The sequence below is a fragment of the Scyliorhinus canicula genome, chromosome 3, assembly GCF_902713615.1.
Source record: "Scyliorhinus canicula chromosome 3, sScyCan1.1, whole genome shotgun sequence".
Lineage (NCBI taxonomy): Eukaryota > Metazoa > Chordata > Chondrichthyes > Carcharhiniformes > Scyliorhinidae > Scyliorhinus > Scyliorhinus canicula.
In genome coordinates, this window is record NC_052148.1 from 95,244,471 (window position 1) to 95,257,378 (window position 12,908).

The 12,908-nt window shown below is 47.9% G+C and overlaps 1 protein-coding gene across 8 annotated transcripts in view; it reads left to right on the forward strand.

Annotated features, from left to right (window-relative positions):
• LOC119962816 (interleukin-6 receptor subunit beta-like) overlaps positions 1-12,908 on the forward strand; it is a 167,995-nt gene that overhangs the window by 127,440 nt on the left and 27,647 nt on the right. For all 8 annotated transcript variants that reach the window (XM_038790931.1, XM_038790935.1, XM_038790936.1 and 5 more), the window contains 2 exons: positions 2,618-2,834; positions 3,549-3,737. In XM_038790931.1, the coding sequence (XP_038646859.1) occupies positions 2,618-2,834; positions 3,549-3,737 (406 nt within the window). The remainder of the gene's footprint in view (positions 1-2,617; positions 2,835-3,548; positions 3,738-12,908) is intronic.

Below are 12,908 nucleotides of genomic sequence, written 5' to 3' on the forward strand. Positions count from 1 at the left end.
AATGTAGCGACGAGGGGATTTTCACAGTAACTTCATTGAAGTGTTAATGTAAGTCCATTTGTGATACTAATAAAGATTATTATTATTTTCTTTGTTTTTAATAGTATTCAGCAGTATAATGCCATCCTTGTGACCACTTAAAGTTATTTAAAATATAGGGGGCGATTCTCCGCTCCGCAGACCAAGTGCCCGCGCTGTCGTGAACGCCGTCGCGTTTCACAATGGCGCGAACAGGGCCCGGGCATGACCCTGTCGGGGCCAGCATGGCGCTGAAGTGGTTCACGCCGCTCCAGCGCCGCGCCAACTGACGCGTGCGCAGTTGGGGCAGCTCAATCCTGCGCATGCGCAGTTGGGCAGCGACAACCTGCACATGCGCGGGGAACTTCTTACGCGCGCTGGCCCAGACGCAATATGGCGTGGGTGTTCATGGGCTGGCCGCGACGGAATGTAGGCCCGGTTTGGGGGGGGGGGCGGAGAGAGGCTGACCTGCCGATCGGTGGGTCCCGATTATGGGCCAGACCCCTTCGGAGGCCCCACCCAGTGAAGGAGCCCCCTCCTCCCCCCACAGGCCGCCCCCCAAGCGTTCCCGCACAGTTCCCGCCAGCAGCGAACAGGGGTGGACGGCGCCAGCGGGACCCTGTCGGGTCGGCGCGGCTGCTCGGGCCGCAGAATCGCCGCTCGTCGTTTGCGCCGATTCTCAGAGTGGCCCGGCGCGATTCGCGCGGCAGTGGTTTCGAGGAGGTGGGAGAATCGTGTGCGGGGGTCGGGGCGGTGTGGCGCGATTCATAACAAACTGCATGTAGGAAGTGGAAGTTGGTGCTGGCATTGTTATGGACTCACTGGCTAGATCTCCCTAATTTGGTGTGATTTGCAGTCTAAATCCATTTTTGTTAAAGAAAGAGGCTGCAGATTTCTACAGTCCCTGTATGCTGTAAATCCACTACATCAGTACATTAAACTTCTAGATTACAGTTTTCAATTCAAATGATCATTTGTATTTTTGATCATTTTCTGCACCTGATCCTGATAGTTTAATGATTTGTTAATCTGGATTCCCAAGTCTCTTTGGACCTTTGACTGTTTTTTTTTAAATTTAGAGTACCCAATTCATTTTTTTCCAATTAAGGGGCAATTTAGCATGGCCAATCCACCTAGCCTGCACATCTTTGGGTTGTGGGGGCGAAACCCATGCAAACACGGGGAGAATGTGCAAACTCCACATGGACAGTGCCTTTGACTGTTTCTAACTTTCCACCATTTGGACAGCACCCTGTTCAGAGTGGATTACCTCTCATTGAAATCACCTTAATCCATCACACTTTCATCTATACTGTTTGCAGTAACACCTATCTTTGAGTCATTGGCAACTGTAGATATGAGGCTTTTGCCTCATCATCTAAATTATCAATTAATATTGTGAATAGTCAAGGGCCCAACACAAATTATTTTAATGTGTTTGACGGTTTGCTACATCAGTCAAGGCTCAGAAATAGCTTCTCGGAATCTAAAATTGAACCAATTGCAGTTTGAGTGTGAAAAGTTCATTTTGCAATTTTTAATTTTAAGAGGTATGTATTTGAAGTTAAGCTTCCAGTTAGTGCGATGGGTATCTATACAAACTTTGGATCCGAGAAGTTGGAAGTTTTCCCACCCATCTTTAATTTTCAAAATTGTGCAAGCGTAAGTGTATACAGGAAGTGAAACGTGAGTCAGTTTGTGGGCCTTGACAGATGAGAAATAGGGCAATGTACTATTTTCAGTTTTGTAAAAAAATACATCTTCTCATGAAATGCTGGCAAGGCCAGCATTTATTGCCTATCCCTAATTGAACTTGAACTGAGTGGCATGCGCGGGCCATTTCAGAGGGCATCCACATTGCTGTGGGTCTGGAGTCACCTGTAGGCCATACCAGGTAAGGATGGCAGATTTCTTTCTCTAAAGGACAGAAGTGAAGGAGATGGTTTGATATGATAGTTTCATGGTCACCATTACTGAGACCAACTTTATATTCCAGATTTTCTTTTGTGCATTGTATTTAAATTCCACCAGCTGGTTTGAACTCCGTATCCCCTGAGAATTAACCTGCGTCTCTGGATTAGGCGATAATACTATTATGCCACCACGTTCCGCCAGAGCGAGTTAGCATTCTTTTTTCTTTAAATGTAAAGTACCCAATTCATTTGTTTTCCAATTAAGGGGCAATTTAGTGTGGCCAATCCGCCTACCCTGAGCATCTTTGAGTTGTGGGGGTGAGAACAACACAGGCACGGGAGAATGTGCAAACTCCACACGGACAGTGACCCGGGGGCCAGTTCGAACCCAGGTCCTTGGTGCCGTGAGGCAGAGTCAGCATTCTCAGGGAAAGGAGGGCGGGGAGGGGAGGAGGGCGGGGAGGGGGAGGAGGGCGGGGAGGGGGAGGAGGGCGGGGAGGAGGGCGGGGAGGGGGAGGAGGGCTGGGAGGGGGAGGAGGGCTGGGAGGGGGAGGAGGGCGGGGAGGGGGAGAAGGACTTGATAAATCATCAAAATCTACCCAGAAGGTATTGAATGAAATTATAGTGATGTATAATCCATACCAAGAAAATAACAGGATATGAAATTCTTGTTATTTTTGATGCAGGCATTAAACAGGTCTGAAGCAAATGGAATCATCTTAGGATACAGAATATGGTATGCGAAAAAAAGGGATCCAACAGTGATGCTGCAACGTAATACAACACACTTGAATTATTCTTTGTTCCTGGCAAATGAAGCATACATTATAACTTTAGTTGCCTATAACTCAGCAGGTGACTCTCCGAAAGCCACTTTGATAGTTCCAGCAATAAACCGGACAGGTATGTCTTACTATCCCGAACACATAAAAATTATTTAACTGACACCTTTTAACAAGAGCCACAAAATTAATTAGGAATATTAATATCCAAAGTATTGCGATTAACTTTTTTGCTGTGTAACTCCGACATCCCAACTTCACTATCCCCATCTCAAAGCTTTGATTTAATGAAAAGGGATAGGCAATTATGCACTTTTTCCAAAACATCTATCAATGCTTATCTGAAACCCAAAATAACATTTGCTTGTTCTTATGCTGAGCTACTTCATCCTTGTACTATGTTTCAGGATGGCAAAATCCTGATTTCAGTTGCCAGGCAAAGTGAGATTTGAACTCTAGTTTCCTAAGTTTTGTCACAGAGCTGCACAGGAAGGCACAGAGTAAAGGGAGAGAACAGGGAGATTGGACAGCTCTGGCAAAGAGCCAGCTGAGTTGCAATAGATTGAGCCTCCTCCTGTGCTGTAAACTTTCAAGGCACTATGGAGTGCCACCACAATCTTAGACACCTCCTAGCAATTAGTTTCAGAGCGATATTGGCAAATCTGAATGTAGGTGTCTGGATGATTGCTTGCCTTAGATCGTCTGTGGCATTAGGGACCAATAACAAGCAAAGCGACAACAAATGACTCCTGCTTTATAATGATTTATTCCAACTGTATCAGATTTCATGCTGTACCGTGCACTAATATCTCCTTACCTTTTTTGAAAATTTCAGTTCTTTCAGCTGTTCAAATAGTTAAAGTTACACCACAGGATGACCAACTGTTCGTAGAGTGGAAGACTTCAAGGCCACCTGAAAATGGATATGTTATTGAATGGTGTTTGATTTTGGATACAAGTCCGTTTGCTGGGCCATTACACTGGCTACACAAGGGCAACACTTCTGAAATGGCTTGGTTGAAGGGTAAATATTTGTTATATAGGATTAAAACTATACTGTATGGATATTAGCATAAGAGAACTGTAAAGTGGCCTCTGCACCAAATATACTGAGGAAGTAAAGGAGAAGGAAAGCTTTCTCCACTTGTTTCTTTCCCTGAGAATGTTGAGTCATACTGGGGTTGTGTTCATTTCTGTGGTTGGGCTGAAACCACCAGTAAGAATCATCAACTGAGGCTAATGTTGATCTTACCCAATAACTACGTAAGCACATCTTCCATCGGAAGTCATTGGATAGAGGGGAGTGGGAATCTGTCCACAATCTGCTAATTTAGAAGACCTGGGTCAAATTTAGCTGATTTGTAGGACTCTTTTTCAAGTCAATTAGTATGATTAACCAGCTGGAATGCTTAACTATCTATTGGATTGGATTGGATTGGATTTGTTTATTGTCACGTGTACCGAGGTACAGTGAAAAGCATTTTTCTGCGAGCAGCTCAAACAGATAATTAAGTACATGAAAATAAAATAAAATAAAAAGAAAAGAAAAAATGAGTATGATAATAGATGTAAAAAGAGGATCTGTTTGGGAGAGCTCGCAGAGAGATGATAGATGATGTGTAGTCTGTGTCCGCTGTTGGGCCATAATCTATTTTTACCCTGGATAACGTATACTTATTGGGAACTCAATACATTAAAAACACTTCCTCTATGTCCACAATGTATTGTAGCTAACCATTTTGATATCACAGTGCTGCAATGGAAGAAATGAAAATATACAAGGACATTTATTTCTCGGGTTTTTTTTATTGTTCACGAGGTACGTGCTGGATTTAACAGGATTATTAAAGTAGACATGTAGGGCGAAATTCTCCGACCCCCCCCCCCGCAGGGTCGGGGAATCGCCCGGGGCCTTCGTAAGTCCCGCCCCCGCCGTGGCCGGAATTCTCCGCCACTCGGGGATCGACGGGGGCGGGAATTGCGTCCCACCAGTTGGCGGGCCCCCCGCGGCGATTCTCTGGCCCACGATGGGCCGAAGTCCCGCCGCTGTCAGGCCTCTCCCGCCGACGTTGTTTAAACCACCTCTGTGCCGGCGGGAACAATCGGCGGGAGCGGGCCCCGGGGTCCCGGGGGGGGGGTGCCCGGGGCGATCGGACCCCGGGGGGTGCCCCCACAGTGGCCTGGCCCGCGATCGGGGCCCACTGATCGGCGGGCGGGCCTGTGCCATTGGGGCACTCTTTTTCTTCCGCCGCTGCCACGGCCTCCACCATGGCAGAGGCGGAAGAGACCCCCTCCACCGCGCATGCGCCGGTGGTGACGTCAGCGTCCGCTGACGCTCAAGCGCATGCGCAGACTCAAGCCAACCGGCGAAGGCCTTTCGGCCAACCCCAACGCCGGTCGGTGTAGCGCCAAATGCCGTTGCTGCCAGTCGGCGGAGTGGGAGCCACTCCGGCGCGGGCCTAGCCCCATAAGGTGCGGAGAATTCCGCACCTTTGGGGAGGCCCGACACCGGAGTGGTTGGCGCTACGCCGAGACCCCCCGCCCCGCCGGGTAGGGGAGAATCCCCCCCGTAAAGACAACAAGAAAGCAGAAATGAAATGTAGATTTGTCATTCTTCCCAACTACAGACACACTAACAAAGGTTTTACACAGTTTTTGCTACTTCTAATAATTTTTGTGGGGGTTCTGATCTCCTATTATAACTAGTGAAAGACTGACCAAAACAATCATTAGGGTTATTTCTCCAGAGTTTTCATCAAAGATCTTCAGAAGTAACAAAAACTGCTGAAGATGAATATTTAAATAGCAGTCTGCTTGAAAGGGCAGAAGATAGTGTGTTGCAAGTTAATCAACCACTTGAGTGGTTATCTAGATATCCCTAAATACAGGCACTAGAAATCAGCAAATTAGTGTAAGTTCATAATTCATTGCCCAAATAATTTCAAGTAGCAAGCCAGGTATTGCTAATGATAATCACATCAATTGAAATAACAAAATTGCTTCCAAACTAGATTTCTGTGACTTCTTTCAGTTTTTGCTTTTCTTTATGTTGAGTAGAGTTACACGTGACGCTTGCTTAGCGGGCCTGCCTTTTGATGTTATTTAAGTAGTTCACCTCAGGATTTTGATATCACAGTGCTGCAATGGAAGAAATGAAAATATACAAGAACATGTTCTTGGAGCGTAGCCGGGGGTGGGGGAGGGCTGTCACTGCCGAACTTCTGTAGCTACTATTGGGCGGCTAATGTAGCCATGATTAGGAAATGGGTAATGGAGGAGGGGTCGGCGTGGGGGCGGCTAGAGGTGGCGTCATGCAAAGGCACCAACCTGGGGCACTAGTAACGGCACCGCTGCCATTCTCACTGGCACGATGCATCACAAGCCCGGTGGTGATGGCGGCACTGAGGGTCTGGGGTCAGTGGAGAAGGCACAGGAAGGAGGAGGGGGCCTCAGTTTGGACCCCGATACGGAACAACCATAGATTTGCTCCGAGCAAGATAGACGGGGGTTCCAGGTATAGGGCAGGCATTAGAGGGATGGGAGACCTGTTTATAGATGGGACTTTCCTTAGCTTGAAGGCCCTGGAGGAGAAGTTCGACCTGCCCCCGGGAAATGCTTTCAGATACCTCCAGGTCCGGGACTTTCTCAAAAAACAGGTGGGCACATTTCCGCGGCTACCCCCTCGAAGGATACAGGACAGGATGGTGTCTGGCATCTGGGTAGGAGAGGGGAAGGTGTCGGACATATACCAGGAGCTGCAGGAGGCGGAGGAAGCCTCAGTGGAGGAGTTGAAGGGCAAGTGGGAGGAGGAGCGAGGCGAAGTGCTAGATGAGGGCTTGTGGGCTGATGCCCTGGGCAGGGTGAATTTGTCCTCATCATGTGCCAGGCTCAGTTTAATTCAGTTTAAGGGGATGCACGGGCTCATATGACGACGCCGAGAATGAGCAAGTTCTTTGGGGTGGAGGACAGGTGCGCGAGATGTGCAGGGAGTCCGACGGACCATGTCCATATGTTTTGGGCATGCCCACGCTTAAAGAATTCTGACAGGGCTTTGCGAGGGCTATGTCCAGGATTTTGGACACGCGGGTGAAGCTGAGTCCAACAATAGCGATCTTTGGGGCGTCGGAGGATCCGGGAGTGCAGGAAGCGAAAGAGGCCGAGGTGTTGGCTTTTGCCTCCCTGGTAGCCCGAGACAGATCTTGCTAATGTGGAGGGACTCAAAACCCCCGAGCATGGAGACCTGGGTTAGTGATAGGGCTAGGTTCCTCAGCCTGGAACAAATAAAGTTTCTCTTGAAAGGGTCCTTGCTGGGGTTCTCCAGGCGGTGGCAACCTTTCCTTGACTTTCTAGGAGAGCAGTAAAATGTCAGCAGCAGCAACTGGGGGGGGGAGGGGGGGGGGGGGGTTCAGGTGGGGGGGGAATTGTCTATTTAATGTATATTTGAGTTTTGTATAATGATAACAGCCACCTAGTTTTGTTAAATATTTTTCGTTTATTTTTCTGTTATGTAAAAATTCTGGTTGAAAAAAACTTTAATAAAACAATTTAAAAAAAAAGTTATTATACACTGGGTTTTGAGACAGGAGAAATTACTGGATGGAACATTTTTGATATCAGTTTTTGCTTGTATCAAATTTGAAGCAATCGTATTCCTCTCTAATATACTTACATGAATGTTCTGCAATATTTTTATTTGAATAAAAAAAATCATATATGATTTCATGGTATACCCCTGTTATCTTCTCTCTTACGTTAGTCTCATTAATATTATCAAAAGGCAATAGGTGCACAGAATACAACTACAATAAATTCAGCTAAGTTGGAGATGTCAGGGAAGACTCAGAGTGGAACCTTGGTTCAGGATGTTATGTATTGTTGCATTATTTGCAACTGTATATAAGTGGCTCAGGACTCCTTAGCTGGGAACTAATGTGTTATGTGTAAGTGTCCTGGGGCACGAGATTTGTATAACAGAACCAGTTTAAACCGGTCCTTCTTTGCATCAGGCCCTCCCAGGAAGGGTGCAAACCTGATTTGCATGAATTAGAATAAATGATGATGAGTTTAGCGTGATTAACATCACATCTTCAACCCTCAAAGAACAATACAGAACAGGAACAGGCCCTTCGGCACTCCAAGCCTGCGCTGATCACATGTCCTATCTAGCCAACCGCCTGTATCCTTCTGTACCCCACCTGTTCATGTGCCTATCCAGATAAGTCTTAAAGGTCGCTAACATATCTGCCTCAACCACCTCACTTGGCAGTGCATTCCAGGCCACCACCTCTGTGTAAAAAAACTTCCCCCGCACATCTCCACTTAACCTTTCCCCCTCACCTTGAACTTGTAGCCCCTTGGAATTGTCATTTACGCCCTGGGAAAAAGCCTCCAACTGTTCACCCTATCTATACACCTAATAATTTTATAAACTTCTATCAGGTCGCCCCTCAGCCTCCATCTCTCTAGGGAGAACAATCCCAGTTTATTCAATCTCTCCTCGTAGCTAATACCCTCTATACCAGGCAACATCCTGGTTAACCTTGTCTGTACTCTCTCCAAAGCCTCCACGCCCTTCTGGTAGTGCGGTGACCAGAATTGGACAGAGTATTCCAAATGTGTCCTAACCAACGTTCTATATAATTGTAACATAATTTTTGAGCTATTATACTGGATACCCCGTCCTATGAAGGCAAGCATGCCATATGCTTTCTTTACCACCATTTCCACCTGTGCTGCCAGTATTAAGGATATGTGGACCCGCACGCCCAGATCTCTGTGTCTTTATGCTCCTGATAGCCTGCCATGAGGGACCTTATCAAATGCTTTACTAAAGTACATGTAGACAACATCCACAGCCCTTTCCTCTTCAATCATTTTTGTCACCTCCTCAAAACATTTAATCAAATTAGTGAGACGTGACCTCCCTTGTACAAAACCATGCTGCCTGACGCTAATAAGACCATTCACTTCCAAATGTGCATAGATCCTATCTCTGAGAATCTTTTCCAATAATTTCACTATCACTGAATCAAGCTCACTGGCCGATAATTACCCGGATTATCCTTGCAACCCTTCTTAAATAACGGTACTACATTGCTATCCTCCAATCCTCTGGGATCTCTCCTGTGGCCAATGAGGACACAAAAATTACTGTCAGAGGCCCAGCAATTTCATCTCTTGTCTCCCACAGTAATCTGGGATAGATGCAATTTGGCCCTGGGGATTTGTCTACCTTAATGCTTTTTAACACATCTATCACTTCCTCCCTTGTAATAACGACCTGTTCTAAAGTGTTCTGATACACCACCAATCAATTTGTCCCTCTCCTTTGTCAATACTGATGCAAAATACTCATTAAGGACCTCACCTACTTCCTCTGGTTCTACTCATAATGTCCCTCCTTTGTCCTTGAGTGGGCCAACTCCTTCTCTAGCTACCCTCTTGTTCCTAATATGTGTATAAAATGCCTTGGGATTCTCCTTAACCCTGTTTGCCAAGGACATTTCGTGACCCCTTTTTTGCCCTCTTAACTCCCTGCTTGAGCTCTTTTCTACTTTCCTTGTATTCCTCAAGTGCTTTATCTGTTTTTATTTGCCTGTACCTCACATATGCATCTTCTTTCTTTAAATCTTTCCACCCACCAGATGTGATATCACACTGGCGTGAATTCCAACTACTTTTTTAAAACGGGAACCAGGCACCATGACCCCCGAGAGGGAGGAAGGAGGTGAGCACCACTGACTCCACCAGGCACCAGGGAGTCCAAGGGGACAGAGCCCGCTGGCCAGCTTTGGTGAGGGGGGGGGGGGGGTGTGGGTGTCAGGGGTTTCTGAGAAGGGAGTCATGGCTGGTGTGGGTGGTCCTGAGGTTTGCTGCTTGTTTGCAACATGGTGCCCACCTGGTGGGGAGGGGGGTGGTGGGGATGTATGTTGGTGGCAGAAACTCTGGATGTCTGACCAGGAGTTTTAAGTGTAAAGGCCAGACATCACTGAGATCTCGGAATGATACAGCCTGAGTAAGAAAGGTGTCTATTAGCTTTGCCTATCCATGAAGCAGAAGGCAATTGTGCCCTCTAACATTCCTGAGACCTCAAACTAATTGGCCATCATGAGATAACCCTTAACAACGTAGCTACATGCAGTCTCAAAGTCAAAGTGGAAAACTCAGGGTTCAAGGATAAACGCTAGGATGTACGGGATCAAGTGGTTGTCATTGAGGGTCCATTAGCCCCCAAGGCAGACATCACCGTCCAGATAACCCTGCTCATTAGGGATGTGCGAACATAAAATCTCCTGTCAGAATCCCTAGTGAGGTAGAGAATAAAGGAAATGACGGCACAGTGGCACAGTGTTAGCACTGCTGCCTCACAGTACCAGGGACTCGGGTTTAATTCCAACCTTGGGTGACGGCCTGTGTTGAATTTGCACATTCTGGGCGGCATGGTGGCGCAGTGGTTAGCACTGCTGTCTACGGCACTGGGACCCAGGTTCGAATCCTGGCCCTAGGGTCACTGCCCATATGGAGTTTGCACATTCTACCCGTGTCTGTTTGGGTTTCACCCCCACAACCCAAAGATGTGCAGATCAGATGGATCGGCCATTCTAAAATTGCCCCTTAATTGGAAAAAGTATAATTGGGTACTCAAAATTTATTTTAAAAAAGAGTTTGCACATTCTCCCCATGTCTGTGTAGGTTTACTCCCACAGTCCAAAGATGTGCCGGTTAGGTGGATTGGATATTCTAAATTGTTCCTTAGTGTCCTAAGGTTAGGTTGGGTTTACAGGGATAGGGCGGGGGAGTGGACCTAGGTAGGATGGTCTTTCAGAGGGTTGGTGTCGTCTCAATGGGCTGAATGGCCTCCTTTTGCACTCGGGATTCTATGATTCTAAGGGAGGGGGGAACCAGACAGGAGGCCAAGGTGACTTTGACTGGGTGAGGGCATAGGGTGGGGCCAGTCATGCAATGGAGATGAGTGGTAGCTGCCAGATAAGGTCTGGGACTGGCTGACTCTAGGTCCTTGCGGCTAATGGGTTTGGGGAGGTACTGATGTTATATGGCTGCTACACCAACCTGTCTGTCTCTCTCATCCCTCACAGTAACCTGATCGATATCGGTTTGTAGCCAGTGGAGCTGGCCATTCTACTCATTAATTTCATTTAATAATCTTTATTGTTACAAGTAGGTTTACATTTCAGTAAAGTTACTGTGAAAATCCGCTAGTCGCCACACTCCAGTGCCTGTTCGGGTACACTGAGGGAGAATTCAGAATGTCCAAATTACCTAACAGCACGTGTTTCATGACTTGTGGGAGGAAACCGGAGCACCCGGAGGAAACCCACACAGACACAGGGAGAACGTTCAGACTCCACACAGACAGTGACCCAAGCCGGGAATCAAACCTGTGACCCTGGCGCTGTGAAGCCACAGTGTTAACCATTGTGCTACTGTGTTGCCCTTGAAGCAGCACTGTGCGGTGGGATCTAGCAAAGACCCTGCAGAAGGACACCAGGGAGCCGCAGAGAAGGCTCAGGGGGCAAAGGCCGCACCAGCCGTGCAGGAGGCATGAACTCACAGAAGGAGACGGAGGATGTGCAAGACTCGAGTGTCCTTTATGAAGCTGTCGGACAACATAAAAAAAGCTGTCGGACAACATGTGCCATAGAAAATTCCACCTCACCAGGGAGACTGTGCGGTACCTGTGCCACATCCTTGCGGACTTGGTGCCACATGGCAGCGGAGGGCACCTGCTCCCTGTGGCCGTGCAGGTCACAGAAGCCTTCAATTTTTACATAATGGGGTCATTCCACAGATGACCTGTGTGACATCTCACAGGCATCTGCCCATAACTGTGTCTATGAGCTCATAGATGCAATCAATTCAAAAGCTTTGAACTTTAATCATTTCGACCTTGCCCAGGCCACGCAGGATGAGGGGGCTATGGGATTCGGCACCATAGCTGGTCTGCCACAGCTGCAGGTGGTGATTGACTGCACAGGTCACTCAGTGTCCTGTGGCATCGGGAAGGCCCTTTCATAAACAGAAAGGAGTCCCACTTCCTCAATGTGCAGCTGGTGTATGACTACCAGGTGCGATTCATGCACATGTGTGCACATTTTCCAGCCGCAACTTGATCTGGCGCCGCCTTTACATGTCTTTGAGGCCTGCCGTTGCCTGAACCATACAGTTGAACCTTTCATCCATGATCCTCAGGGACTGAGCCAGGCTTCAGAGTTCTCCCATCATGGAAATGACCAGTTGCCCCATGGTTTGCACTATGGATACAACCCTTGCAGTATTGGCCTTACCACACATTGCCAGCAACATCTCGTGTGGCAGGAGGCTCTGGAATTCTTGCATTTGGCTTTGCAGCTTCAGGGATGTAGCTGCCCCCCCCCCCCCCCTTCCACCCCACGCCCTGGTATTCCAGGCCCTGCCTTTACATGTCCAGCAGCTGAGGGACGAACGTGTCCAGAGGCATGGCACCAGCCTGGGGCACAATTGAGTCCTGGTTTCTAACAGACCTCCGACTGTCCGATCCCTGGCACGCTCCTAACTCCACCTGATGTGCATCAGAAGCTGTCTGGTGCTTACCAGATTGTGACCCAGAAGCCTTTCTGTTAAGTTTGCCCACCGAGGTGTGTGTTTCTGTGATCATGGATGGTGTGGGTGATAGCTGTGACACTTCATCCATATCTGCTTCCGAGGTCTCTTCCGAGGTGGTGTAGAGGGTGGGTGGTGGGACGCTGCTGCTAGTTGAGCCAAGCTCTTCGGTTGATGTTTTGCAAGGCAAGGGACATGATTTTAAAAGTTGGTCCGGTCAAGGGTTTGGACTACGCAGAACTCATTTGTGACTGGTCATCTGGATGAAGGTGCAATGGTTCTAGCTCTTCATGTTTCTCTCACAGGCCCACCTCGCTCTCAGTACAGGCATGCTCCTGCTCCTCCCCTGCAAATTCCAGGGCTACCTCCTTTTTCAGAGTTAGAATCCACAGCTCGGGCAACCTAGCATCCATTTTCTCTTAGCTCGCCGTGGTCGTTGGCAAGCTTCTCTTGCAGGAACACAAGTGGCGATAATGTGAGCTGAACACCGAGCAAGCGTGGGCACTGTATCTAATTAGAGAGGGATTCTGTTGAGGCGTGCCAGTAGGGGGCTTTGAGGATGCTGGTAGGAGGTTGTGTGCTGGGGCCATGCGGG